General features: G+C 40.8%; 2 protein-coding genes across 2 annotated transcripts in view; one reads left to right on the forward strand and one right to left on the reverse strand.

Moving 5' to 3' along the window:
- Positions 1-25,218, reverse strand: part of PDE1C (phosphodiesterase 1C) — a 799,595-nt gene that overhangs the window by 55,483 nt on the left and 718,894 nt on the right. The window lies entirely within an intron of this gene.
- PPP1R17 (protein phosphatase 1 regulatory subunit 17) lies at positions 2,621-23,949 on the forward strand. Its single transcript, XM_003833395.5, has 5 exons — positions 2,621-2,820; positions 7,918-8,035; positions 10,963-11,115; positions 12,458-12,610; positions 22,698-23,949. The coding sequence occupies exons 2-5, from the start codon at positions 7,954-7,956 to the stop codon at positions 22,775-22,777; spliced, it is 468 nt and encodes a 155-aa protein (XP_003833443.1). The 5' UTR covers positions 2,621-2,820; positions 7,918-7,953; the 3' UTR covers positions 22,778-23,949.

Consider the following 25,218-nt stretch of genomic DNA (forward strand, 5'->3'; position numbering starts at 1 on the left):
GCAAACTGGGAGAAAGTATTTGCAACCCATATTTCTAATAAAGAACTAGTATCTGGAATATCTAGGATCCAGTTCAAAACTCAACAGTAATATAAAAAGTCCCATTAGAAGGTAGACAAGAGACATGAAGTAACATTTCACCAGAGAAACTACACAGATGACAAATAAGCACATGAAAAAATGTTTAGCATAATTAGTCATGCACAGAATGCAAATTAAAACCATGATGAGATATTACTACTGAACCTACCTCTGAGAATGGCTTTTTAAAAATACTGGCAACACCAAATTCTGGTGAAGATACAGAGAAACTGGACCCTTCGTACATTGCTGGTGGGAATGGGAAATGCTACAGCCGCTTTGGTGTTATTGTAAAAGGAAACATGCAATTGTCAGTAATTACTCTTCTGGGCATTATCCCAGAGAAATTAAAAATTATGTTCACGCAAAAGCCTCTCTACATGAATGTTCATAGCAGCTTTATTTATAATAGCCAAACATTGATAACAATCCAGGTGTATATACAAGATGTCACACAAACTGTGGTCCATTCTATGGAATACTATTCAGCAATGACAAAGAACAAATTATTGACACACACAACAACCTGAATGGATCTCTAGGGAATAATGCTGAGTGAAAAAAAAAGCCAAACCCAAAAGGCTACCTACTGTATTATTCCATTATTAAAACATTCTTGAATTGACAAAATTATAGAAATGGAGAATAGGTTCATGGTTGCCGAGGTTAAAAAGTGATTGGGAGCAGGAGGTTAGGAAGGAAGGGAGGGGGGCATGGCTATATAACGGCAAGATAAGGGAGGCTTGTGGTGACAGAAATGTTCTGTATATATTCATGTAAATATCAACATACTGGTTTTGATATTGTAGGATAGTTTCATAAGATGTTACCATTGGGTATAACTGCTTACGTATAGGAGATCTCCCTGTATTATCCCTCACAACGACATGTAGATCTATTATCTCAAAACAGTTTAATTCAAAAGAAGAATTCAAGGATTTCAGAAGGAAAGTATATCTTTTCCACTCAAGTGTGGATTGAAGATGCTGCTAACTCATTGGCCAACAAGGCTGTTGTTAAGAAGATAAAGTAATGCAGGGTTTAATGCCTAGGTGATGGGTTGATAGGTCCAGCAAACCACCATGGCACACGTTTACCTATGTAACAAACCTGCACGTCCTGCACATGTGTCCCAGAACTGAAAATAAAATAAAATTTAAAAAATGAAGAAGATAAAGCAGGCAGTTTGGAACACAGACCTGCTTCTAGGCCCTGTCCCTCAACATCTAGGGCCTTCCCTTCCTAGACAAGAGCATCACCTTTCAGCAACCCTCATCTCTTCCCAGGAGGTCCCAATAAGGATCACCACAAAATGGAACAGGCAAAGAAGTCCATTCTCTGCTTATCTGTTACCATGGCAAAAGTCTAACCCTAGGAGTCAACCTCTTGGTGAGTTTACTATGGTTCTAGCCCTGTTATTTGGGATCCTGGCAAGTGGGAGGGAGGCACCAACAAACACATTGCCAGTGGCAAGCAGGCAGTTGAAACCAAGGGGTTGCCAAGGACCTGCTCTGCAGGGAACCTCAGGAAAGACTGGAAAAAATATGGATGTGTGGATGGTGCTCACGTATCTTCTGTGAGAACATATTTCTTGGGCATCACTGGGTGGTCCATTGGCTGCTATCAGGGGGTCTGGAGCCCTTCTAGTGGGTCCTGATACCTACCTGATCTCCCAGACTGGCCTTCCTGCTTTGGAGTCAAAACTGCTGCTCCTCCAAACCCCAGTGGGCTCTCCTCCAGTGAGCAGACCCAAAACATAGAACCTTCCTCTCCAAAAGACAGCATGTCTCCCGCCTCTCCCACCTTGCTTAAACATCCACTCATGAGTGCCTATGTATTCCTAATATTGGTACATTTGGCTTTGTTCCTTTGAAGGAGGAAATTTTTTCTGGCCTGCACACTATAACCTATAGAGTTGGGGGCTGCTTTCTTTGCTATGTGCTGTTTCAAATGCTCTCTTTGCTGAGAGGTATTGCAAAGTGGTTACGAGCGTGGACCCTAGCATTTCATTACCCCATTCAAACCCTAGCTTCACCATGTGGGGAGACCTTGGTCAGATGATTTGGTAACTCTTGAGCCCCAGCTTCCTCATCAATAAAATGGGATGATGACTGTAGCTCATCTCACAAGGTTGGCCTGAGGGTTAAGTAAGTAGATATGTGTGAAGTCTCTAGAAGAGTGTCTGGCATGTTGGTAGCCTTACATAAATGTTAGCAGTAGCTACCCTTCTCTTCCTCCTCATGATAGTACTTTGAGAAGCAGCAGTAGTGATTGAAAGTACTCTGGATTTAAACTTAAATAGCTTTGAGAGTCGAAATTAGCTGTGGCCTCTCTTGGGCATATCACTTAATTTCTTTGTGCCTCAGTTTCCATATTTACAAAATCAGGCCAAAAAAATCTATTGCATGGGAATTCAATGATGTAGCTGGTTTGTCTGAATTTCTCTGGTGTGCACACCGGAAAATCAAAGCACGACACTATATTGTACTTTTGTAATGTACAATTATTGCTGTGGAGAGCAGCGATGGAGATGTTAGTCCTCTTTCCTTCTCCATCCCCCTTGCCCTGGTGCCTGTGAAACAGAGCATCCCCATGGCAACAGCAGCAGCTGGTCCCTAGATAAGAGGAGCTGGAGCCGGCCAGCAGCAGCCACTGCCGCAGAGGAGCCAGGCCCAGCTTCGGTGAGCACACACGCCCTCCCTGTCTCTCGCCTTTGCTTCCCTGCATCTGCACTGATTGGTAAGTGCTTCAGATTTTTACTCCAAGAACTTTTGTGGTGAGAAAAGCAAGTTTCCAGTCAGTTACTGGGACAAAGAAGGCTGTAGCTGGTGGCACGGGGTTGTGCTTTATGGAGCAAGGCTAAGCTGGGGCCGAGTGGAGAGCAGAAAAAGTTACCACTTTCAAGTCATTCTTCCAAGGGAGGGAATGGAGTTCTGTAAAAGACTGAATCCTCACAAACTCATTTGCAAAGTTTCAAGATGAAGTTGGTGTATCTGCATATTCACACAGGATAGAGAGGTTTATCTTCCAAGGCTGGGGAAAGTACAGAAAGTATGCTTCTCAAAACACATTCTCCATGCCCTACTTTAAGTCAGTCTCTCCTCCAGGAATACTGCCAATTTAGGTTTTCTAAATGAACAAATCTGATTTTAAAAGACGGTACTTTTTGACCTGAATTCAATCCTCTGGTTAAAAAGAGGTTTGACAATGAATATGTATTTTACATAGCCAGAGGGTGCATTAACGAGATACCACATAGGCTGTGGATACAACCTTCTACCCTTTTATTCCATCAAGTAAATCAAGACCTGATTACTTTGGGGGATATTCTTCAGAATACCGTATGGTAAGCTAAGTGTCAACTCGCTTCTGAGAATCAGTTCTACTATGTTCCCAAGATTTAGAAATGGGTTGGTTTTTGTCTTGAACTATTCTCATCTCATTACCAGCTTCAGAGAAGGCCAGAGATGGGATAAGGAGATAATTCTGATGGATCAATTTAGATAGACGTATAATCACAAATGGAGGACTGAAAGATCCAAGAAGGTCCCTCACACTCACGAAAATGTCAGTGTGTAGGACCTGGGCTCGGGACTCCATGCACATTCTATGGTTAATACTCTCAACAACCCTGGAGAAGAGCCACTATCTTCCCCCATTTAACAGATTTGAAAACTAAATTTTTGAGAGAACAGATAACTGTCCCAAGTTCACCCAGCTAGAGAGTGATACAAGCAGCCAAACGTTGGCTTCTACCTTATATTGACTCACAGCATCCAATCTTACAGTTGAGAGGAATTTTCTTCCCATAATTTAAACCACGTATTCTCACATCCAACTGAGAAAACCGCTCAATGATAAGAGAAAAGACAAAAAATCCAGACCAGCTTCTGACCACACACTGAACCAAATAATGTGTTTCAGCTCCGCTGGTGTGCCTGCCTTTCTGCAATATAGTGGGGTCCCTTTTCTGGCACCCAGTTCCTTCCCCCTTTCAGTTCCTGTTCTCAAAAGAGAAGGTGACCTTTGTCATTAACAATCCCTGTGTATTGTGACATCAATTTACATATTGCTGCTCTTAGTGGTATTTGCATTTACAAGTATCTCTCTGTGAAAAGAAAGGTTTTGTCCCTTGTGAAAAGGAAGGTAAGGATTAGTAAGAGGAAGTTACAAGAGTTTAAAATCTGAAATCCTGAAATCCTTTCTCAAACCCTGCAATCATATCTCTTGGTCTCTTGCATACTACACTGAATACCTACATTCTGTCAAACAACCACAACCAGAAGAATAATTCAGATCAACACTCTTTGATTCTCTAATTAAGAAATCTGAAACACTTTGAAAACCAAAAGGTTTGTTGTTAAGTTCAACACAAACTCATTTGGTAGCAAAGCATGACCTGAAAGAATGTGAATTTTTTGTGGTTTGTCTTTATGTCACTTAGTGTGAATATTCATAGTTTTGCTGCAGAAATAATGGATGTGATTGCTGGTGCTCCTTGAGACCCCTCTAGAGCTGTTATATAATTTAAACAGTCCTGATTTCCACAGCACATTTGACTCCAGGCTTGTCACAAGGGTGGGTGGCCAATATTGCAATGACAGTGGCAGTTCACGTCCCTGTGTGTGTTAGAATTCAGAGCCCACACTGAACCAATAAGTGGCAAGAGGATGTTAAAAAGGTCACAAGTCTTTGTAGTAGACACAGTTTATGAAAACACCCCCAAATGTGAAGTATTAGACAACAAGCCTCTCTGGAGGCCCTAGCTTTTTGGTTGAATTCTGAAGATGCAGAGGACCAACTATGCAGGCATGAAAGAAAGAGCTGGTGCCTTAGAAAGTTCCCAAGTTACAGGGAGATGATGAAGCCTTCCCTGGGCAGCCCAACAAGTGCAGCATCCCTTTATGACACCTGCTTGGGGTAGAGACTGAATTAAAGAGAGGAAGGCGTGGGTAGAGTCAGGAATAGGAAATGGAAATATTCCATTTCCTATGTCAAGAATTAGACCGGCTCATGTCTTAAAACAGCTCACTCATAAAGAGCGCCCCTTCTCACTGAGGATAGAAATGGAGAGTGAGTTGAGAGATGGGATCATTATACTAACAGGCTATGACAATTATCAATAAGCCAACACTAAACTCCAAATGTCTTTCCCCTCCACCTGCTTGTTCTTTTCTTTGTGTGAAAATTTTCTCCTAAGAAGTCCGTAATGACATCATTCATGATAAAAGTATCTTCTAACCCCATGAGCAAAACACATCCCTGCACGGCATGGGATATTCTTGTAATGTAAAATCCCAGATCTGGAAATTGTCTCTCAGCCCCTTAGCAAACAGTCTTGCTGGTTCACCACCACCATTCTTTAAATCACACTGATTTGAAATAGTGTTGTTTCTCCCATAGACAAGATTAGCTATTTTGTGGAGGAAGCATGTGTCAGTTTTGTGACGAATCACTGCTTTCCCTCACCTTGTCCAGGGGCCTCTGACATGTTTGATTATTCAATTCATCGGCCAGAGACAGGCTTTCTTTTTCTAGACTGGTGCTGCCATAGCTGCTTTGCTCAGAGGAGGCCTGGACCTCCCGTGGCTAAGCATCTGAAAGAAAAGTTCGATTGCTTTTTAGAATCTTTTCATTATACAACGGGTCTTCCTTAGCCAAAAATCTAGCGTGGTAGATAGACAACATTACATAAAAATAGCTGCCACTTGAATTATGGCTACAATGTGCTAAGCATGCAGCTATGCTATTTCATCTTCACAGTTACTCCACCCAGTAGGTATTATTATCTCTATTTTACAGATGAGGAAACTCAGGGTAAGCTCAGGGGACAGAGAGGGACATATGTTTCTGGGTGCTAGACTGTGTGGGCACCACAAAGATGTTAGCCTTTGCAAATTTTATTGTAGCAGACTTAACTTGTGTGGAGAGGGGGCAAAAATGATTCTATTACATTGGGCTCCATTTACTCTCACTACATCTTTAAGATTTAGCAACTTCATCGAAGTCATATGGCTTTTTAGTTTAAGAGCTGAGATTTAAACTAGGTCTATTTGACTCAAGAATCCAGATTCAAAATAAATAACCTGCTATTAGGCACATAAGAACAGCCATAGGATCCAAGTTAAAAAACGCCTTACCTTTCAAGGGTCGGGGAGAAGGATAAAGGTACTAACAGCAGATAGGACCTTCAGTAGATAGTAAGTGCGTGGCTTCAAATGATTACTCTGATCCTAAGTGTTTTACTAATGGTATGTCATTTCAACATTTTTGAGCCTCAGTTTCTTCTGAGGAATGAATATTTTCAACAGATCCTCTATGGGGTAATTTTCAACATAATATGTATGACGGGGCCCATGACTCTGCCTGAAGAGGAGGAAAATTGGTTAAATAGGTGCATAAGACCATATCTGATGCTGCCTTGAGACCTCAGCACTCATCCTGAGTGATGTTCCCATGGCCCATCCAAGCTAACAGCATACTTCCTGATGGTCGCAGGGAGTTGGCAATCCCTATACAAACACTGAAAACAATGGTCTGAATTGATTTCTGCTGAAGTCACTCAGTAAAATCAGTCTGCACAGAGTGACACTAAAAGCTGTGCTCAAGTGATCAGTTAATAGCTCCATCTGCTATCCAGTGATCTCAGCACATAGAGGAAGAGACCCTCCCACCTTTTCAGAGAAAACCGGTTTATTCCTCAAAAGACAACAGAGTTGAACTCATTTTATGAGCTTGAAACATTAGCACAACTGGTCTGTGTGTTCATCTGCATGCTGGTTGTCAAGAAATCTCAAAAGAAAAGAATTGGTTGGGTGATTTTAATCTTATTTATTCCTCCCCCACCACTCTTGCTATGGTAGGACATGAGTAATAAATTATCTAAAAAGAACTCAAGATACAGAATCTAGCCAGGCTCTAATGAAGATTTTCTATAAATCTCAGCTAATGCATTTCTCCTTCAGACCTGACACATATCCATTCTGGAATTCCACTGCTCCTGGGCGACAGCTATAACTAATAGCTCTGGAAAGTTCAATGAACTTTCCAGGAAAGATGGAGGGTGGGGAGGGGGACAGATTTGTTCTCATGTCTGGAATCCCTAGGGAGAAAATAAACATCTATCCAAAACCCAGATTTTCTCCTACCATGTTTCTACCACCATCATAATGTGGATGGGGAGGTAGTCTCCTTACTTTATACAATAGTTGTAGAATGTAATGATAAAAAAAGAAACAAACAAACAAAAAAAAACAAGCAAAAACCCCACAACAGAAGCCTTATTCAATTCGGGTTCAAAGGATTCATTTTATTTTTAAGAGACTCAGGTGTCTAATGGAAGTCAGCAGGACTGGACCTGGATATAGCCTTGGCTATTTAATAGATGTGTGACTAAATTAATTAAATTTTCTGAGCCTCTGTCTCCTCATCTGTGAAGTAGACATAATCCTACTTTGCAGAACTCAACAGAAAAAACATAGGCAAGGTTTAAGCATGATTTTCTGTGACTCTCAGCTAATTCACTTCTTATTCAGACTTGACAATTGCTTATTCTGAAACTCTCAAAGTGTCTCTGAGAGAGGGCAAATATTGGACATTTGATACATGACAATTATGAATAAATCTGTCAGTGTGAGGGTGGGAGGGTTCATTTTATTTTGGCTTAAATCTCAAGTTTAGAGTTTCTAATAGCCAAGTTTAAGAAGCACACATAAAGAAACAGGATTGGATTGGGAACACAATAGCAGGTGCTCAACAAATACATTTACTTAGCAAATGATTGAATGAATGAATAAACAGAGCCATACTTATTAACTGTTTTTTATACTTCCTTAGTGCTGGAGAAGAAATACATCCACCCACCCTCCTTTGATGATGTCCACTGAGCAAATGCAGCCACTGGAACTCTCAGAAGACAGACTGGACAAGCTAGACCCTCGTTGCAGCCACTTAGGTAAACAAATGATCAATTGTGAATGTCAGTGGTGGAAGTCAGAGAAGAGGCGTCTCAGCCATTTGGTTTGCAGGCAAGTCAGAGAGAGGGCCCCCCGGAAACCTGATAGTCTGTGCCTTCTGGTGACAGCCAACACCAGATGGGCAGGCAAATAGCCATGGGTCTGTGGGGTCTGCCATGTAAATATTAGCTGAAGCACCAGTAAGAAGTTCATTAGACAGAGAGAGAGAAAGAGAGAGAGAGGAAGCATCGTCCTCTTTTTCTGGGTCTGACAGAGTCCCAGGCAGAGAATTTTTGAGGCAATAAGTGGAATGTGTCAGTATAGCTTGTTTCCAGTATTTCCTGACACACTTATACCCCATGTGCAGTGCCAATAAAATATTTCAAATATCTCTCTTTGCCTATCAAGACAGAATTTTAAATAGCCTTTTTCTGCTTTATTGTCAATCTGTTTCCTTTCCAGAACTGACTTTTTGCATAACCTTTGTAATGAAAATACCAGAAACATTTCTGCCGCTACCCATTTCTAAAAATGAGACACTCAGACTTTTGATGGATGGGCCTTTTGCATATTCATAGCCTTTGTCTATGCCTCACGTGGTTATGACTCCCCCCTCCTCTCCCCTCTCCCCATTTGCCATCAAGATATTTTATGTTCAAGATTTCTCCAAAAATGGGGAAAAGTGCAATTGAAGTAAAAGTCAAAATTAAAGCAAATGGCTGTGCACTGAGCAGAATCCTGGGGTTGAATTGTAGCCCATGACAGGTTTGTACCTCAAGAGACCCACAGCAGGCAGTACCCATTCAGAGCAGCATTCATTTATTCAACACATGACTATGGCATGTAAAATATTGGGGAAAGATTAACTGTGCTATGTGGCAATAAACTTTTAAAATTGTGTTTGCAGCCAGGCATTAAGATACATAGTCCCAAGAGGCTGGGTTTAATCCTGATACCATAACCTGCCAGCAGTGTACCCCTCAGCTTTTTACCTGGCTTTCTGAGCCTCAGTTTCCTCATCTTCAACATGGAGAAAAGAGTATAACACTGTTGTAGACTTAGCATGAGAACTCAACGAGATCATATGTTCAGGGATGGTATTCATATTTAACAACTGATAAAGCATAGGCATTGAAAAATCAGAAAAGATGTAATAAATGAATGAATAACAGAGTTTGCATCTAGACCCACCAAGGTTTAAGACATTTAATCCTCAACATTTTAAGGAAATTTACCCGAATAGTTTTTAATAAGAAAGAGAGAAATTTACCTGAATACTTTTTAAATAAGAAAGAGAGAAGGAAGAGAAGGAAATGAAAGGGAAGGAGCTAAAATATCCAATTACTCTTTTAAAATTTCTCCATATTTATTCATATCTGTAGATCTAGCCAAACTATATCCAGGCCATACTTAGAGTGTCCAAAGAAGACAAAAAGCTTCACTGTCTTGTGGCTTCTTTGAATCCTAACAGAATAGCTTCTTATACAAAATATATTCCAGTTTATTCATCAAGCATTCATTCAACAAATATTTATTAATTGCTGCTGAAGAGTTAAAAGATAAGGCACCTGTCAGTAAAGAGGTCAGAGAAGACATATGCAGAAATAATAACTAGATCATCTTTTAAATATGTTACTTAAACAAAAATGCTGTGGATATTAAGAAAATGAGAAAGAACACTCAGGACTGGAGTTAATACAGATACATTTATGAAGATGGGAAGCTTTCCCCTAAGTTTAGTGGAAGGTTAGAGGGTGAGCAATGGCCAGAGTGAATATTTTGGGACATCTGAAATATATCAACTGTATCAGATGCTTTGCAAACATTAACAATTTTAGCTCTCTCTCTCTCTCAAACACACACACACACACACAGATTTAATATTAATATTATCTCCACTCTAAAGATTGAGAGAATATTAGTTTCTAGAAATGAAGGTCCAAGTTCTCAGAACTAGAAAATGATAAGAGTCCATGTTTGAACTCAGATCAGCTTGACTCCATTTAACCGTTCAACATCCATTTATTGCAGGGAGAGGCAACTAAGAATAAAATTACAAAAAGGCTATAATCCTTAATCTCCAGAAACGCTGTGTCTGGAGCAGGGGGTAAACCATTATGGAAGAGTGAACCATTGCTGAAACAATGACAGTGAAGTCCAAGGCAGAACACAAAGGATAGAGGAGTAAGAGGGAGCAGAGGAGAGACTTGAATGGGCAGGGCATGATCAGATTGGATTCATTACCTGTAACGACTTCTGATAGACTCGATGTAAAAGCCAGGCTTCAAAGCTCTGGTGGGGTAATGCAGAGGATTGAGAAAAGTAAATAAATGAGTCAGAAGACAGTAGGATCTTGAGTTAGGATGGGCAAATAGGAGGGTTACAAAGCCAGGAATGGTGAAAAGACAAATACAAAACCCAAGGTCTGGATCACCAGGAGGATGAGACTGGCACAATGATGAAGGCAAGTGAGAAATTCACTGAGGACCGAGGGAACCTTTCTAAGATCGAGGGAGATTTAGGTTCCATACTGGCCCTTGGGGTCTCCAAAGAGAGCAAGTCTTGAGCAAAAAGAATGGAGGCGCGTTTAGCAGGGAGAACCTATTCTCCCATCAGAAAGTTAACTCAAACCCACTCTGTGGCTTGCCGGACCATATTTTTTAAGTTTTTCTTTGCCTCGGTGATCCATCCATTTGAGTTTTCTTAATATGGAGTTTTACAGCATTCTAGTTTTCGATTTTGTTATATGAATTTATGCAAGGCTAATAAAGTCCTTTGTGGAATAGGCCACAATAAATAAACACTTTTCCTTTTCAGGCCAAACCACCTCTGTCCTGTCATCAAGTGCAATTAGGAACCAAACAGTTTGTGACTAGATCCTTAATCATGTTATATTCTTTATTTCTTTGTATCCTGTCAAAATTAGATGATCTTTCAGACCAGTTCATTAAGGACTGCGATCTCAAAAAGAAGCCTAGAAAGGGAAAAAATGTACAGGCCACCCTGAATGTTGAGTCAGACCAAAAAAAACCAAGGAGGAAAGATACACCGGCGCTGCACATCCCACCTTTCATACCAGGTAATGGACAAAGTCATCTGCACAGCTCTAAAGGAGAGCCACTTGCCACTAGGTTGCATTGGTCCTACACATTTTTCCTTAAATATTCAGGTATTTTAAAGTAATTTGTGCACTCCCCACCTCTGTATCTCTGTATTAGTTACAATATAGCAAGCTGCTATAACAGACACATTCTAAAATATTAGGGGCTTAATACAATAAAAGTTTATTTTTTTACCTACCAATAGTGAAACCATGGGGTGAGGAGGCAAGCTCTGCTTCAAAGAGTCATTCAGGGACCCAGTCTCATGTGTTTTGACATCATAAACACATGGTGAGCAAAGTCACCACAAGCTTCCACAGTCACGATGAGTACCAAGGTCCAGCAGGCATGGGAGGTAGACAGAGTGGAGGACTGACAGGGAGATTTACGTGAACCAGGCCTTCATCAGTCACGAGGCCTCACCAGACAATGAGGTAAGCTGGGAAATGGACCCAGCTCAATGCCCAAGAGAAAAGCAAAGCAGTCTGGTGAACAGCTAACATGTCTCTGTAACACCCTTGGATGTGATGCATGACATTCTCTTATTCTTCAAAGTTTTGCCTTGTTTTGCTTTCTTTTCTCCCTCCCTCTTTGTCACTAATTTACTGTCATCTCTGTTCACAACACACCTTGAGGGTTGCAAAACAAATGAAACATAGATCTTTCTGGGAATGATCTTTCAGTTTTCTAAGAAATAACAACAGCACATAAAAGCTGAAATATGCAGTAAGAAGTGACATCATAAGGGAGTTCTTAAAAAGGACTGTTGGAGCTCAGTGTGGGTAGTGAATTGTGGAAAATGTTATGCAAGAGGCTGTTTTTAGAGAGTCACTCAATAATGGAGAAAAATTTCACTGTAGCATAGAGGTGAGAAAGCAGGAGGGCGGAGGTATCAGGGTGGAAATGTGCAGACGCAGTTTGCAATACATCAAATGAAATCCTCTGGCTGAAGAGGATGAGATTTGGAGGCAGAAAAACTTGGGCTCAACTGCTCTGTGACACCTATGAGCTGTAATACCCTGGGCACATTTCTTTGCCTGACTTCCCTCAGCTTTGTGATGGTGGCCATAATACTAAATTCCTCAGGGTTTTAGTGAGGCTAAAATAAAATCAAGCATGCAAAACCTTCTGTATAGACAAGGTTCCTAGTGGAGCCTCAATAAATACTAATGCTTCTTATGAAAAGTCTTGCTTTATTAAAGTAAGTTTGGAAAGCTATATTGACTGTCTTCACCAGATGTCTATAAATATGCACAGTCCTCATATATTAGGATATATGTATTTGATCCTGTTTCTCTCTGTGTTCCCCTAACCATGCAGGTGTGTTTTCAGAACATTTAATTAAAAGATACGATGTTCAAGAGAGACATCCAAAGGGCAAAATGATCCCTGTTCTTCATAACACTGACCTGGAACAGAAAAAGCCAAGGAGAAAAGACACACCTGCCCTGCACATGTCCCCCTTTGCAGCAGGTAAAAAAGCTGGTGCAGGGCATTTGCAGGGGGTGATGGGGACAGGTCAAGAGCCTTACCATCTGGAGGTCCCCAGGGCCTGGCCGTTGTCCTGCCCCAGCAAGCTGCGTTGTCCTGAAGTGCTCTGGGGAGAAGCCACACTCAGTGCTACCTTTTAGGTTTATCTCTACTAGTAGCTCCCCAGGGGCCGATGTGGGGATGGGAAAGGGTCAGAGCATTACTCATGCATGCCTCAGCAGAGCTGGTTGAATTCACTGTGCCAACGGAATAGAAATGTCAGTGGGTCCTTGAGAAGAGCTGGAATGCCCTCCTCCCAAGGCTTCCACGGATTTTGCGTCTTATGGCTGGTTCTCCTGAGACACTTGGACTAATTGGCCAAATCCTCAAAATGAGAGACAGAAAAAGAGATGCAGAAATAAGGATAGCTATCTGAATGTGTGTCAAATCAAACAAAAAAAAATCATACTGAACTATGAGCACAACCCCAGTCTGTAAAGGAGCTGCTCTGTGAGATACAGTCCTTGTCTCTGAGAAGTACAAGTTGGGGAATAAGACACGTATATTCATGGCTAGAGTATGACTCTGTGTGTATGTGTGTATTTTATACAGATTGTTGTGTTGGGGAAGTGACGGAGGGGAAAATATGCTAATGTTTATTGAGATCCTACTAAATGTTAGGCACTCAGTTTATCATGTCTCATGGATTTTTATAAATTAGCTGACTAATATAATAAAGAGGCTATTATCTCGTTTTGCAGACTAAGAAACAGAGAATTTAATTAACTTACTCATCTACTTTAAAGTCTTATGTGGATAAAATTGATAGATAGATGGCTAACTGGCTAATTGGTTGGATCAAAGATGAGATGACTAGATGGACAAATGAACAGATAAAATTATGATCAAGATCAAACACTAAAATGTGGCAGAATTGGGGCTCAAACCCAGGTCTATCTCACCTTTGGGCAGTTTTTCACTAATCTGTGCTGTGGTTTGGAATCTTAGCATTATAGGAATAGAAGAAACACTCTGGGGAGAAGATAAAATTTGGCTGTTGTTATAAAACTATATTTCCCCACTGTTTCATTTAATAAAGAAAAAAATTGAAAAAACAGCTCAGAAGAAGACATCACGACAGAAACAGTCAGGGGCTTAAGATCCCCAGCCACATTAGAGGCTCTGGTTCTATGCTCCATGGGATTTGTGTTCTCTGCACTTCTGTCCTTGTTCCTCCACCTCTTCTTCTCTTCCCACCTCCAATTACATCTATCTATCCCTTCGTCTTCACCACTTACCTGTATACCAAGATGAATGGTGGGTTTTTGACCCCACCTAGTCATGCCAGGGACAACTCTCCCTCAGTTTCTTTCACACACACACATTTCTACATACCAGCTTTTCTAAGCACTGACTACATGCAAGCTTCTGAGATCATGCACACGTGCTAAAAGTACAAGGAGTTTAGGACATGCAGAAGTCTAATCTTCAAACTGTCTTCATTCTTTTAACAAATATTTACTGAGTACTTGTCACATCCTGGGCTCTGTTCTAGGCAATGGTACAGGAAGAAAGTCAATAACCATATAGATAAATACATAATAGAAAGTCTGCTAGGGATAAATGCTGTGAAGAAAATAAATCTAGTTAGATGAAGAATGGGAGATAGAAATTGCTTCTTTAGATTTCCAAGGTGCACAGGAAATCCTTTCCGAGGAAGGGATATTTAAGCAGAGACCTCAGGAAAATGTGGGTGTGTCATGGGGGTAACTGAGCAGAGTAGTTGAGGCAGAAAAGACAAATCCAAGAGCCCTAAGGCAGTGATATCTTTGGCTTTTGCTCAGTCAATATTTATTGAGTGCCTACTATGTGCCAGGCACAGCTCAAGTGCTGGGCATACACTGGAAAACAAACGCCAAAGAAAAAGTCCTTGCTCTCATGGTGTTTATATTCTAGGTGGGAGAGATAATTAAATATTTGGTGCTAAAGCAGGGAAAAGGAGGTTTCTCTAAAACTGACAGTCAGGCAAACTGGACACCAGAAGATGACTTGCTCAGAAAGAGGAAAGGTTGTGAGGACTGCCTTTATTACTTCCCTGGGCAGGATCTGTTGGCCCTCAGTAACATCCTGCATCAGCCCTTACCTCATTTAACACTGAGTCAACTGTGATGGCCCATCACAGCTCTTTTACCTCACTGGGACGTGAAGGGTAACGCTGTTCCTGTTTTCTAACAGAGAGGGGAGCAAGCTAGCACGGTCTCCCAGTGAAAGGGCCTTCACAGATGATTTTTCGGCAGTATTCTGTCTTCTTTCAGAGCAGTTTTAATATTGGTCAAGGGGTCCAGAGATCTTGGAATAACTAATTTAAGAATAATAGACAACAGTCACAATTTGTTACGTTTGATTGCTTCCCAAGGGAAGAAGGAATTGTTACATGGTGATATTTCCATACTAGAGGTTTGCAGTGTTAATGGAATATAGGCCTACCTCATTCCATTTCTCTTCACTTTTTTATGCTTTTCAGATATTGGTGTTTTTTTTTTTTAACCAAATTGGATGTTTGTGGTAACCCTGCATCTAGCAAGTCTATTTTTCCAGCAGCACCATTTTTTTCAATAGCATGTGTTAACTTCATGTCTCTGTATTGCATTTTAGTAGTTCTTGCACTGTTTAGAATTTTATTATTATTATCATTATATCTTTTATGGTGATCTGTGATCAGTGATGTTTGATGTTACTATTGTAATTGTTTTGGGGTGCCACAGACCTCGCCCATATAAGACTGTTAACTTAATCTATAAGTGGTGTATGCGTTCTGTCTGTTCCACTGACAAACAATTCCCCTATCTCTCTCCCTCTCCCCTGGCTTCCCTATTCCACGAGACACAAGGATATTGAAATAAGGCCAATCAATAACCCTACAGGGGCCCCTAAGTGTTCAACTGAAAGGAAGAGTTGCACGTCTCTCACTTTAAATCAAAAGCTAGAAATGATTAAGCTTAGTGAGAAAGACATGTTGAAAGCCAAGATAGGCTGAAAATTAGGTCTCTTGTACCAACGAGTTAGCCAAGAACCAGGTTGTGAATGCAAAGGAAAAGTTCTTGAAGGAAATTAAAAGTTCTACTCCAGTGAACACAGGAATGATATGGAAGTGAAACATCCTTATTGTTGATACGGGGAAAGTTTCAGTGGTCTGGATAGATTACACCAGCCATAACCCTTCCTTAAGCCAAAGCCTAATCCAGAACAAGGTCCTTACTCTCTTCAGTTATATGAAGGTTGAGAGAGGGGAGGAAGCTAGCAGAGAAGAAAAGTTGGAAGGTAGCAGAATTTGATTCATGATATTTAAGGAAGGAAGCTATCTCCCATAAAAATGCAAAGTGAAGCAACAAGTGCTGATGTAGAAACTGCAGGAAGTGATCCAGAAAATCTAGCTAAGATAATTGGTCAGAGTGGCTACACTAAACAATAGTTTCTTAATGTAGATGAAACAGCCTTCTATTGGAACAAGATGCCATCTAGGCCATTCATAGCTGGAAAGGAGATGTCAATGCCTGGCTTCAAAACTTCAAAGGACAGGCCAACTCTCTTGTTAGGGGATAATGCCCCAGTGACTTTAAGTTGCAGCCAATGCTCATTTACTATTCTGAAAATCCTAGGGCCCTTATGAATTATGTTAAATTGAAGCTGCCTGTGTTCTGTAAATGGAACTACAAAGCCTGGATAAAGGCATACATGTTTACAGCATAATTTACTGAATAATTTAAGCCTACTATTGAGACCTACTGCTCCAAAAAAAGACCCCTTTCAAATTATTACTGCTCATTAACAATGTACCTCATCACCCAAGAGCTCTGATGGAGGCACACAAGGAGATTAATGTTGTTTTCATGCCTGCTAATGTAGCATCTATTCTGGAGCCCCTGGATCGAGGAGTTACTTCGACTTGCAAGTCTTGTTACTTAAGAAATACATGTTTTGCAAACCTAGAGCTGCTATAGATAGTGATCCCTCTGATGGATCTGGACAAAGTAAACTGAAAACCTTCTGGAAACAATTTGGTATTCTAGATGCCATTAAGAACATTTGTGACTCAAGGGAGGAGGTCAAAATATCAAAAATAGCAGGAGTTTGGAAGAAGTTGATTCCAACCTTTATGAATGAGTTTGAGAGGTTCAAGACTTCAGTGGAGGACGTAACTGCAAATGTGGCAGAAATAGCAAGAGAATTAGAATTAGAAGTGGGGCCTGAAGATATGACTGAATTGCTGCAATCTAATGATAAAATTTGAATGGATGAAGAGTTGCTTCTGATAGATCAGCAAAGAAAATGGTTTCTTGAGATGAAATCTAGTACTGGCGAAGATGCTGTGAACATTGTTGAAATGACAACAAAGGGTTTAGAATATTATGTAAACTTAGTTTATAAAGTAGCAGCAGGGTTTGAAAGGATTGACTTGATTTTGAAAAAAGTTCTGCTGTGAGTAAAATGCTCTCAAGCAGCATCACATACTACAGCAAACTCTATTGTTAAAGGAAGAGTCCATCAATGCAGAAAACTTCACTGTCATCTTGAGAGATTGCCACAGCCACCTAACCTTCAGCAACCACCACTCTGATCAGTCAGCAGCCGTCAACATTGAGGCAAGCCTCTCTAAGACTCAGTGAAGACTCAGATAATCATTAGCATTTTTTAGCAATAAAGTATTTTTAAATTAAGCTATGCTCATTATTTTTAAAGACATAATGCTATTTCACATTTAGTAGGCTACAGTATAGTGTAAGCCTAACTTTTATGTGCACTGGGAAACCAAAAAATTTGTATGGCTCTGTTTATTGTGATACTTGCTTTATTGCAGTCATCTGGAAGAACCTGCAAGATCTCTGAGTTACGCCTGTAATAAAATTTTTTAGAAGTCCTGCAAAAGGAATCATTTTGACTTTGTATAACCCAGATCTGATCTATTTTCCATGGAACTTTTTCTGGTACTACCTATTAGTCTTATTAGTTTAGTCGTTCTATAGGTTATGCTATGATATGGGAAATTCTGCCTTAGAATTGTGATATGGCTTAAATCAGCTTTTCACCCTTTTTTTTTTTTTTTTTTTTTTTTTTTTTTTTTGCCTCTACCAATAGATTGTTGTTCCCAAATAAGACGAGAAGAAAATAGAAGCATAGGCAGGGTCACATGTTTTCAGACTTGCTAGGAAGGAGCAGAGCTAGATAGGGTGGTGCAGAGCATGACGAGTAATGGAGAAATGGTCCAAGGACAGGGGGAGGCTCTGAATCTCCCTCATCTGTGTTTCTCATAGGTTAAGTTAAATCCTACCTAGGTTAATCCTCTAATCCATCACATGTTTTCCCTCAAGCTCTGCCACTGTCCAGGTCCCAATTACCTTTCAGTAGTCAGCCAGCTCGAAGCCTCTGCTATCAGACCCCTTCAGGTCCAAAATGACTCTTTTCTATTCTTAACTAACTCTGTATTAGTCACAGCATGCAAATACCCAAAACTTTGTCATCTCTTTTAGTATTGTCTTTATTCTTCTTGTTGCCTGTATTGTCGCTGCTGCTTAAATTGACTTACATCAACAGCTTGCATGATGAATTCATGAGGACTGGCTGTGACTGCCTTATGTTTCTGGTATTGATCTCGATATCTAGTCCAATCATTTCTACATAGCAATACTCACTACATATATGCTGGTTTGATGTTTTATCTGGCAATCACAATTTTGCAATACCTGATGGAGACTGATTATTTTCTGTTCGTGCTTGTATCTGTTTTTATTGAAGACCTTCTAGGAGAAGACTTGGTAGAAAAACAAAAATATTTATGGGCAGGGAGTCATCCTAGTATACGAAATTGAACATGGTCTTTGGATTCACAAAGGTCTAGGTTTCATCCCTGGTTCTGCTCCATACTAGCTTTGTGACCCTGGACAATTAACATAAACTGTAAAAGCTTTCTTCATTTTGCCCAAAAATCTAAAAGGGGACCATAAATATGTCTCCCAGGGCTGTTAACACAATTAATTAAGTACATAAACTACTTGGCAGAGCTCTTGGCTATCAAAAACTCTCAACAAATGTTAGTTCCTTCCATTCTCTGTTCAATCTTATATTCTTTGAGATAAATCAAACCATTTCTGAAGGTGAGGATTGTCTAAGCCACAGCATTTTACTTCTCTGTATAAACCTGCTGATTCAAGGAACATCCTAATGGGTTGAGCTCTGTTTACCTGGCATGAGTGCTGCCTACATCCCAATATCTACATCCTAAGAGAGTAGCTTCCCTATTGAATCAAAAATGTTTATCAAACAACACAGAGTAAACAAGAGTTGGGGGTGGGGAGGGGGAGAGGTTGTATAACCATAGCCTCTGTATGCATTATGGAATTCCTTGAATCAGCAAATCTCTATATCATAAGTAAGTGCAATTACAGATATTGTGTGATTCTAGCTTTCATTACCATATTAGCTGAAGTACTTTATTTCTGAAGCGCCTTTTAGTAGCTAAAGATTTGGCAGTAATCAAAACGGTAGTTAAGCTGATAAGGATAGAGCCTTTGGCAGATGTTCAGAAGGACTCACATTGGTTCTAATAAGGGTGTTGAGAGAAACTCGCAGACAAATACACTCTGGAGACATCTCTCATTAGCCCTTGGCAAGCGAAAACTGGACAAGGATCCAGTCTCTCTTCTAAATTTCTTGCTAACTACCTTCACTCTCCTTAGTTAATGAGCTTACTTGATAGGTTCCAACTGCGAGCACAGCCCTTCAAAGGGGTCATCTCAAGCTTCTCTGACAGACCCAGGCTTGCTCCCAGCTTAGCCTACGGTTGCCAGGGGCCCTCATTGCAGTGACTGCATGGCAGAAAGCATTGGTTCTGACTAGTCAGATCTGGGTAACCAAGGCCTGCTTAAGAGTGAAAGAAGTCTTATTAGAGGTTTGTCACAAATGGAACCATGAAAAAGGAATAATGAGGCTGGAAGCATCAAAGAGAATCCTCCTGGAAAATTGTCCATGAGCTGTGGACATTTGGGCAGTTTGGGACATCGAAGATCAAAATCCTGCACTTCTACACTAGAAAGGGATCAGGATGTCCATTGAAAGTGACACATATTCTGTCTTGCTGGGAATAGAACTTTCTCTCTAGTGTGATTTATCAGAAGACGTGGTGTCCTAGCCCTGGCTCCCTGAGACCACAATGTAATGTGCATGAACTATTTTAGATGGCGCGCTGGGTGGGATTGTGCTGTAAAACAGCTTGCTTCAAAGCTGATTGGCCCTTGGAGACTTTGGACTGGCAGTCTTGGTCTTAAAACCCACTAAGCTCTTACAAGCAGCCAAGTTCCCTAAACTCTTCTGTATAGAGAGAGGACGAAGGGAAGGAAATGACATTTGCTAAATCCCTACTGCATTCTAAGTCTTGTGCCAGATGTTAGCATATCCTCAGAGAATCTCATGGTTCAATAGGGGAGAAGGATGTATTGTCCAGTGATTCCTACAATGTGAAATATGCGGTAACAGAGGTTCACGTACGTTGTGGCTGCAGCCACAATGTAGGCCTAAGTCTATTTGGGGACATCACACACTGTGGAAGATACAAATTACTTTTTCTCCAATTTTACGGGTGAATAAACTGAGGCTCAGGTAGGTTAAGTGAGTGCTCAAGGCTTAATGATCACCATAGGCAAAGCTTTCTGGCTTCAGGGTCTGCATATCTCTTTAATGGTGCACCTCTGCTTCCCCTGAAAGCATGAGGGTCAGAAGGAGGTTAAACCAGACCAATGCTTCCCAAACCCAGGCCATCTTCATGTCACCAAAGCATCAAGAACAAGAATGCAGTGGTGACATGTAGATACTCCTGATTTAAGACTCATCCTAAGCAATGATATCCATGAAATCAAGATTTCTATGAGCTACCACATATTTTTTCATTATAAGACATTAAAATTAATTCTTAACTATATTAATATAAAATGCTGGTTCACCCTCTACTTGAAATTATCTCCTGTGCTCTTGTGGACAGCCCAGCCTACTTTGAGAAGGGCTGGCTGTGATGATTTAACAGGCTTTTCTTATTCCTGAAATCCCAGGAACTTTTGGGGAGTCAGCAAGGAGCAGATTCTCATATGATTAAGTTTCCAGGGTACCAAAAGTAACCAGAAAGTTGATCTGGATTTGGGAACTTAAAGGCTCTTGCCCACTTTGAATCAACTCAATTTTGGCTTAATGTGAAGAGATATCAAGCAAGGATGGATGGAAAATTTTGGGGCTCAGCATAGCTAACTCTATGTTCTCCTGCCATGCTAGCCTTAATTCCAAACAGAAATCCAAATCTCTGTGCAGCTGGTGTACAAGAAATATCTCCCACTGTGTTTCATAAGTGATTTATGCAAAAGCTGTAGTTTCAGCCAGACTCTTGAAATTGTTTTTCTCCTCCAATAAATACCAGCTAATTGGTAAAGAACCCATGTGAACAAACTAGGAACTGAAACAAATGAATAGTCATTAAGATCAACACATAGTTTTCATTAATTTACTGCTGTTGAATGGAGTCCAGTGTGGTAGAAAGGCCTCTTGTGGTGCACAGCTTCTCTTTCTCAAGTGTAGATCTTCATGAAATGCTTCATGGACTGGAAGGCATCTCATTATGAGAAGGAAGGAGGCAGTGCGAGGCAGTGGTGGGGAAGCTGGCTGGAGTGGGATGACAGGGACCATGGAGGACTGGCCTTCCATCACAGCTTCCTTTGACCTTACATTAAAATGACTTTACACTTCACAGGATGAGCAGAACCATGTGGCCCTTCTTGGCTGGTCCTTTCTGGGGTGATCAGTCCAGAAAATTGTGCTCAGACTTCTGAATTTCACAGACCAGTAATTTTTTTTTTTTTTTTTTTTTTTTTGAGAAGGAGTCTTGCTCTGTTGCCCAGGCTAGAGTGCAGTGGTATAATCTCGGCTTACTGCAATCTCTGCCTCCAGGATTCAAGGGATTCTTCTGTCTCAGCCTCCCGAGTAGTCGGGATTACAGGTGCCCGCCACCATGCCTGGCTAATTTTTGTGTTTTTACTAGAGATGGGGTTTCACCATGTTGGCCAGGCTGCTGTCTAACTCCTGACCTCAGGCAATCCACCCACCTCGGCCTCTCAAGGTGCTGGGATTATAGGCATGAGCCACCACGCCTGGCCCAGTAAATTTTTAAAACAAAATAGTGTGGAGCCCAACATAGGAACAACAACTTTTTATTTTGCTTTATAAGGTTGCATTTTAAAAACCTTCTAACATCTCTAAAATTTCATAAAAGAAAGGATATTTTAATCCCCAAAAGAAGGAAAATAATCTCAAAATAAAGAACAGCTTTTAAAAGTGTAGGCATACAGTTGTATGAAAAGCTCAGTACACTTTCCTTATTTTCTCATTTTGCTCTGAACCATGTGAACGTCATCACCTCCTGGTACAGTACTGACATTTAGAAATGGCATGTCCAGAGCCTGAGCTCAATATTTCCCTGAATGTAGTAAAATGCTTTTAAGTTTGACTTCCTGAGGCTTACCAGTTCTTTTCAAAAGGAAAATAAACGAGCAAATATTGAAGGGAAAGGAAAAGCCGACATTCAGTTGCTCTGGGTTAAACATTGTGACATATATCTTATTTAATTGTCACAATAACCCTTTATAATAATTGTTACTGTCCTCATGTTATATTGAGAACATTTAGGTGTGAATGTGTTTTCTGGCCCAACACAGATTAAGTGAGTGGCAGAACCGTGAGTGCAAAGCAATTGGTTATTTTCCATCCCACCATGCTGCAAGCTTAGGAGCAGAACTTAAAGAAGAGGATGAAGGTTGCCTCTGACTTCCAGGTGGTGCATCCCTTTGTAACCAGAATCGTGTCCTCATTGAGCACCTCTGGGAAGCCTAGATAAAGCCACCCAGCTCCTTCTCTGGGTTGGTACTTTTAGCGGGTAGCCTTGTAGACACTAAGAGGTTTCTGGGTTGCCATGCTCCTTTGTACTGTGTCTGTCTGCAACGTTGCCTAATGTTTTAATTAGAGGCACTTAATTGCAGGTCTGTGCTTTGTTTTGCAGGTGTGACATTGCTCAGGGACGAGAGACCCAAAGCAATCGTGGAAGACGACGAAAAGGATGGTGACAAGATAGCTATTTAAAGATAGTTCCCCTGAGACCACTTGTAAATAGGTTAGATTGGTTCCCTGTGGTGACCTAGAGAAAAAATAGACTTGTTTCTGCTCTCATTTTTGTCATCGTCTGACTTTAAGATTCAGACACCTTCTCCCCAGGAGATGTATGCCATCAAATTGCCAGTCACCTCTTTGTCTCTCTCTTCTTTCTGAGTATGGTTTCTATTCTGTGTTTTGAATTTTTATTTTCTAATGCAGTGGAAAAGAAACAGATCATCCTAAATGAGGAGGTAACAGGGAAAGCACTGGGGTTCGGTTTCTGCATCTTCTGGATCAATTCATGGAGCAGAGATCGTGGATTACATGGGCTCCTTCTTGGTTTTTGCTGCTGGGCAGGACTTGACTTAGCATTATCCAAGCACCAGTCCAAGTGGGGTTCCCTGTTGCCAGTTAGAGAGGTGAGAATGTTTGGACTCTAACTCACCGATTGCTTTGCAGACAAAGGTCTTTTATTTCTCCTGTCCTATCTTAAGAGTCCAAATGTCTCTGGTGATGTTCCTAAGACCCTTGTCCCAGATACTCTAAATGTGAATGTATGAGCTGGGGGAGTCAACCCAGCCCACCATGCCTTGGCTGATGATACCAGAGGCAGAGAGTGCTGGTCTGTCTGGGAAGCTTAGCAATGTATCTTCAAATTTATTTTTGTTTTTAAAAATATTTCTTAAACATGCTGTCCCAACATTTGTGAGTTGTGTCACAAGTGAGTCATTATCAATGGTAGATAAAATATCAATGTTTGTGATGAATTTACTGTAAAAACATTAAGGTCAATGAAAGCCATTCTGTTATTTTTAGCATTCTCACTTATTTAGACTCTATTACACTTTCTTGGATGAGAGGGGAGAGTGTGGTGTTAGCTAGTGAGCAGAGGTCTGTATATTGTCCTTGCCCCAGCCTGCAATCTGTGGATGCCCAGGGGAAGGCATACAGGCCTCATCCACCAGGCAATAGACAGGAGAGAGGTGAGAACTATTTTTAGAAGGAGGAAAAGTAGATACGCAAATTGTCACAACTAAGAGTGATAATTTGGTAGCTCTGTATGTATGCTGGTTCCAACTGTTTAATCCCTTCTGTCTTTCTGTTCTCACAAAGATGGAAAAGATGCAAGAGCTTGCCGGAAATAAAGCTACATCTATCCACATCTCTGTCCTCGTGCGTTTCTCCTAAGAATACCCAGTTTACTCACAATTATAAAGAGCAGAGATTGCAAAAGAGACTCACAAAGTTTTGCTTTGTTTTGCTTTTGTTTTTGTTAGGCCTGCAGAGATTTTAAAATGTTTGAATTTGCTATTAATATTTAACAATCCAGTCAGGAGAAGTGATGTAAAATTCTGGATTTCCAGATTCTCTTCGAAAAATATCTCAAGACCTGTCAATTTGGGCCTGATTAGAATCATGGCAGCATCCGCTGGAACTGAGTACTGGATGCCCATTTTAGAAGGAGCAAGCATTCCCGTTTGCCATATGCCCCACCTGGAGTATATCATCCATTGACACTAGTTTGGAGTCCCCTTAGTGAAGACGCATGTTGTAATCCTAATGATCTCACCTTTTTTATTCCAGCACTCCATGCTCTGCTCCCACTTCTGATGCCCCAACCACAGCTTTGGGTAGAGGGGAATAAAATTGTGGCTGGGTGCTGGTTGAGGCATAATTGGTGAAGGAGGGCACCATAAAGTCTTTACAAAACCAAAAGCAATTACAGGTCTATGGATAAGAGGATAGTATAACCACCAGCAGCAATGTTTACAAAGGGATCTTTACTCAGAAAACACAGTCTCACTTCATCCTATCAGATTTGCTGTATGAACACAGAGTACACCTGTAGCCATGTCTGCAGAGATGCTCGATAACTTCTGAGGCTACTCTGAAAACCTTCATCGTTACTGACTTCCTGGGTTAAGGAAGAAAGTAGACCAGCTGTTGTGGAAATAAAAGCCTTGGGTCTAGCTTCAACTATGTGATGCCAAGCAAGCCCCTGGAACTCTCTGAGTCTGGTTCTTTATCTTGAAAATGAGGATAATAATTCTTACTTTGCCTTGTTCATAATTTGAGAATTAAGTAAGATAATGGATGGCAAAGAGCTTCGTAAGCTAAAACGCTCAATCCAACTGTAACATAGGATAATTTAAAGACACCTTCAGAGTTTGCACGGTGTTTTTTCTATTGCCAAATCCCCATTGCCTGAGTATTGAATGGGCCGCAATTATGAGACTCAACTCACAGCATCTGAAAGACTTCAAGTAGGGGGATCCCATCAGTTATATGGCCTTAACTGAAAGACCGGACTTTGTAATAGAGTCCCAATCTTAAAAGAGCATATACAGAATGGTGAGAGGCAAAGCTAGACAAAACATAACCAACCCTGGATATCACTGGGTGACCTGGGTGGAAGCCAAACCTCCCTC

Source organism: Pan paniscus, chromosome 6 (genome assembly GCF_029289425.2).
Source record: "Pan paniscus chromosome 6, NHGRI_mPanPan1-v2.0_pri, whole genome shotgun sequence".
In the NCBI taxonomy this organism is placed as follows: Eukaryota; Metazoa; Chordata; class Mammalia; order Primates; family Hominidae; genus Pan; species Pan paniscus.

Bases quoted from the DNA above. Each gene is read 5' to 3' on its own strand.
- PPP1R17 (XM_003833395.5), top strand. From the start codon at position 7,954: ATGATGTCCACTGAGCAAATGCAGCCACTGGAACTCTCAGAAGACAGA. The intron at 8,036-10,962 runs GTAAACAAATGA...TGTCAAAATTAG, and splicing joins CCCTCGTTGCAGCCACTTAG to ATGATCTTTCAGACCAGTTC. The intron at 12,611-22,697 runs GTAAAAAAGCTG...TTTGTTTTGCAG, and splicing joins CATGTCCCCCTTTGCAGCAG to GTGTGACATTGCTCAGGGAC.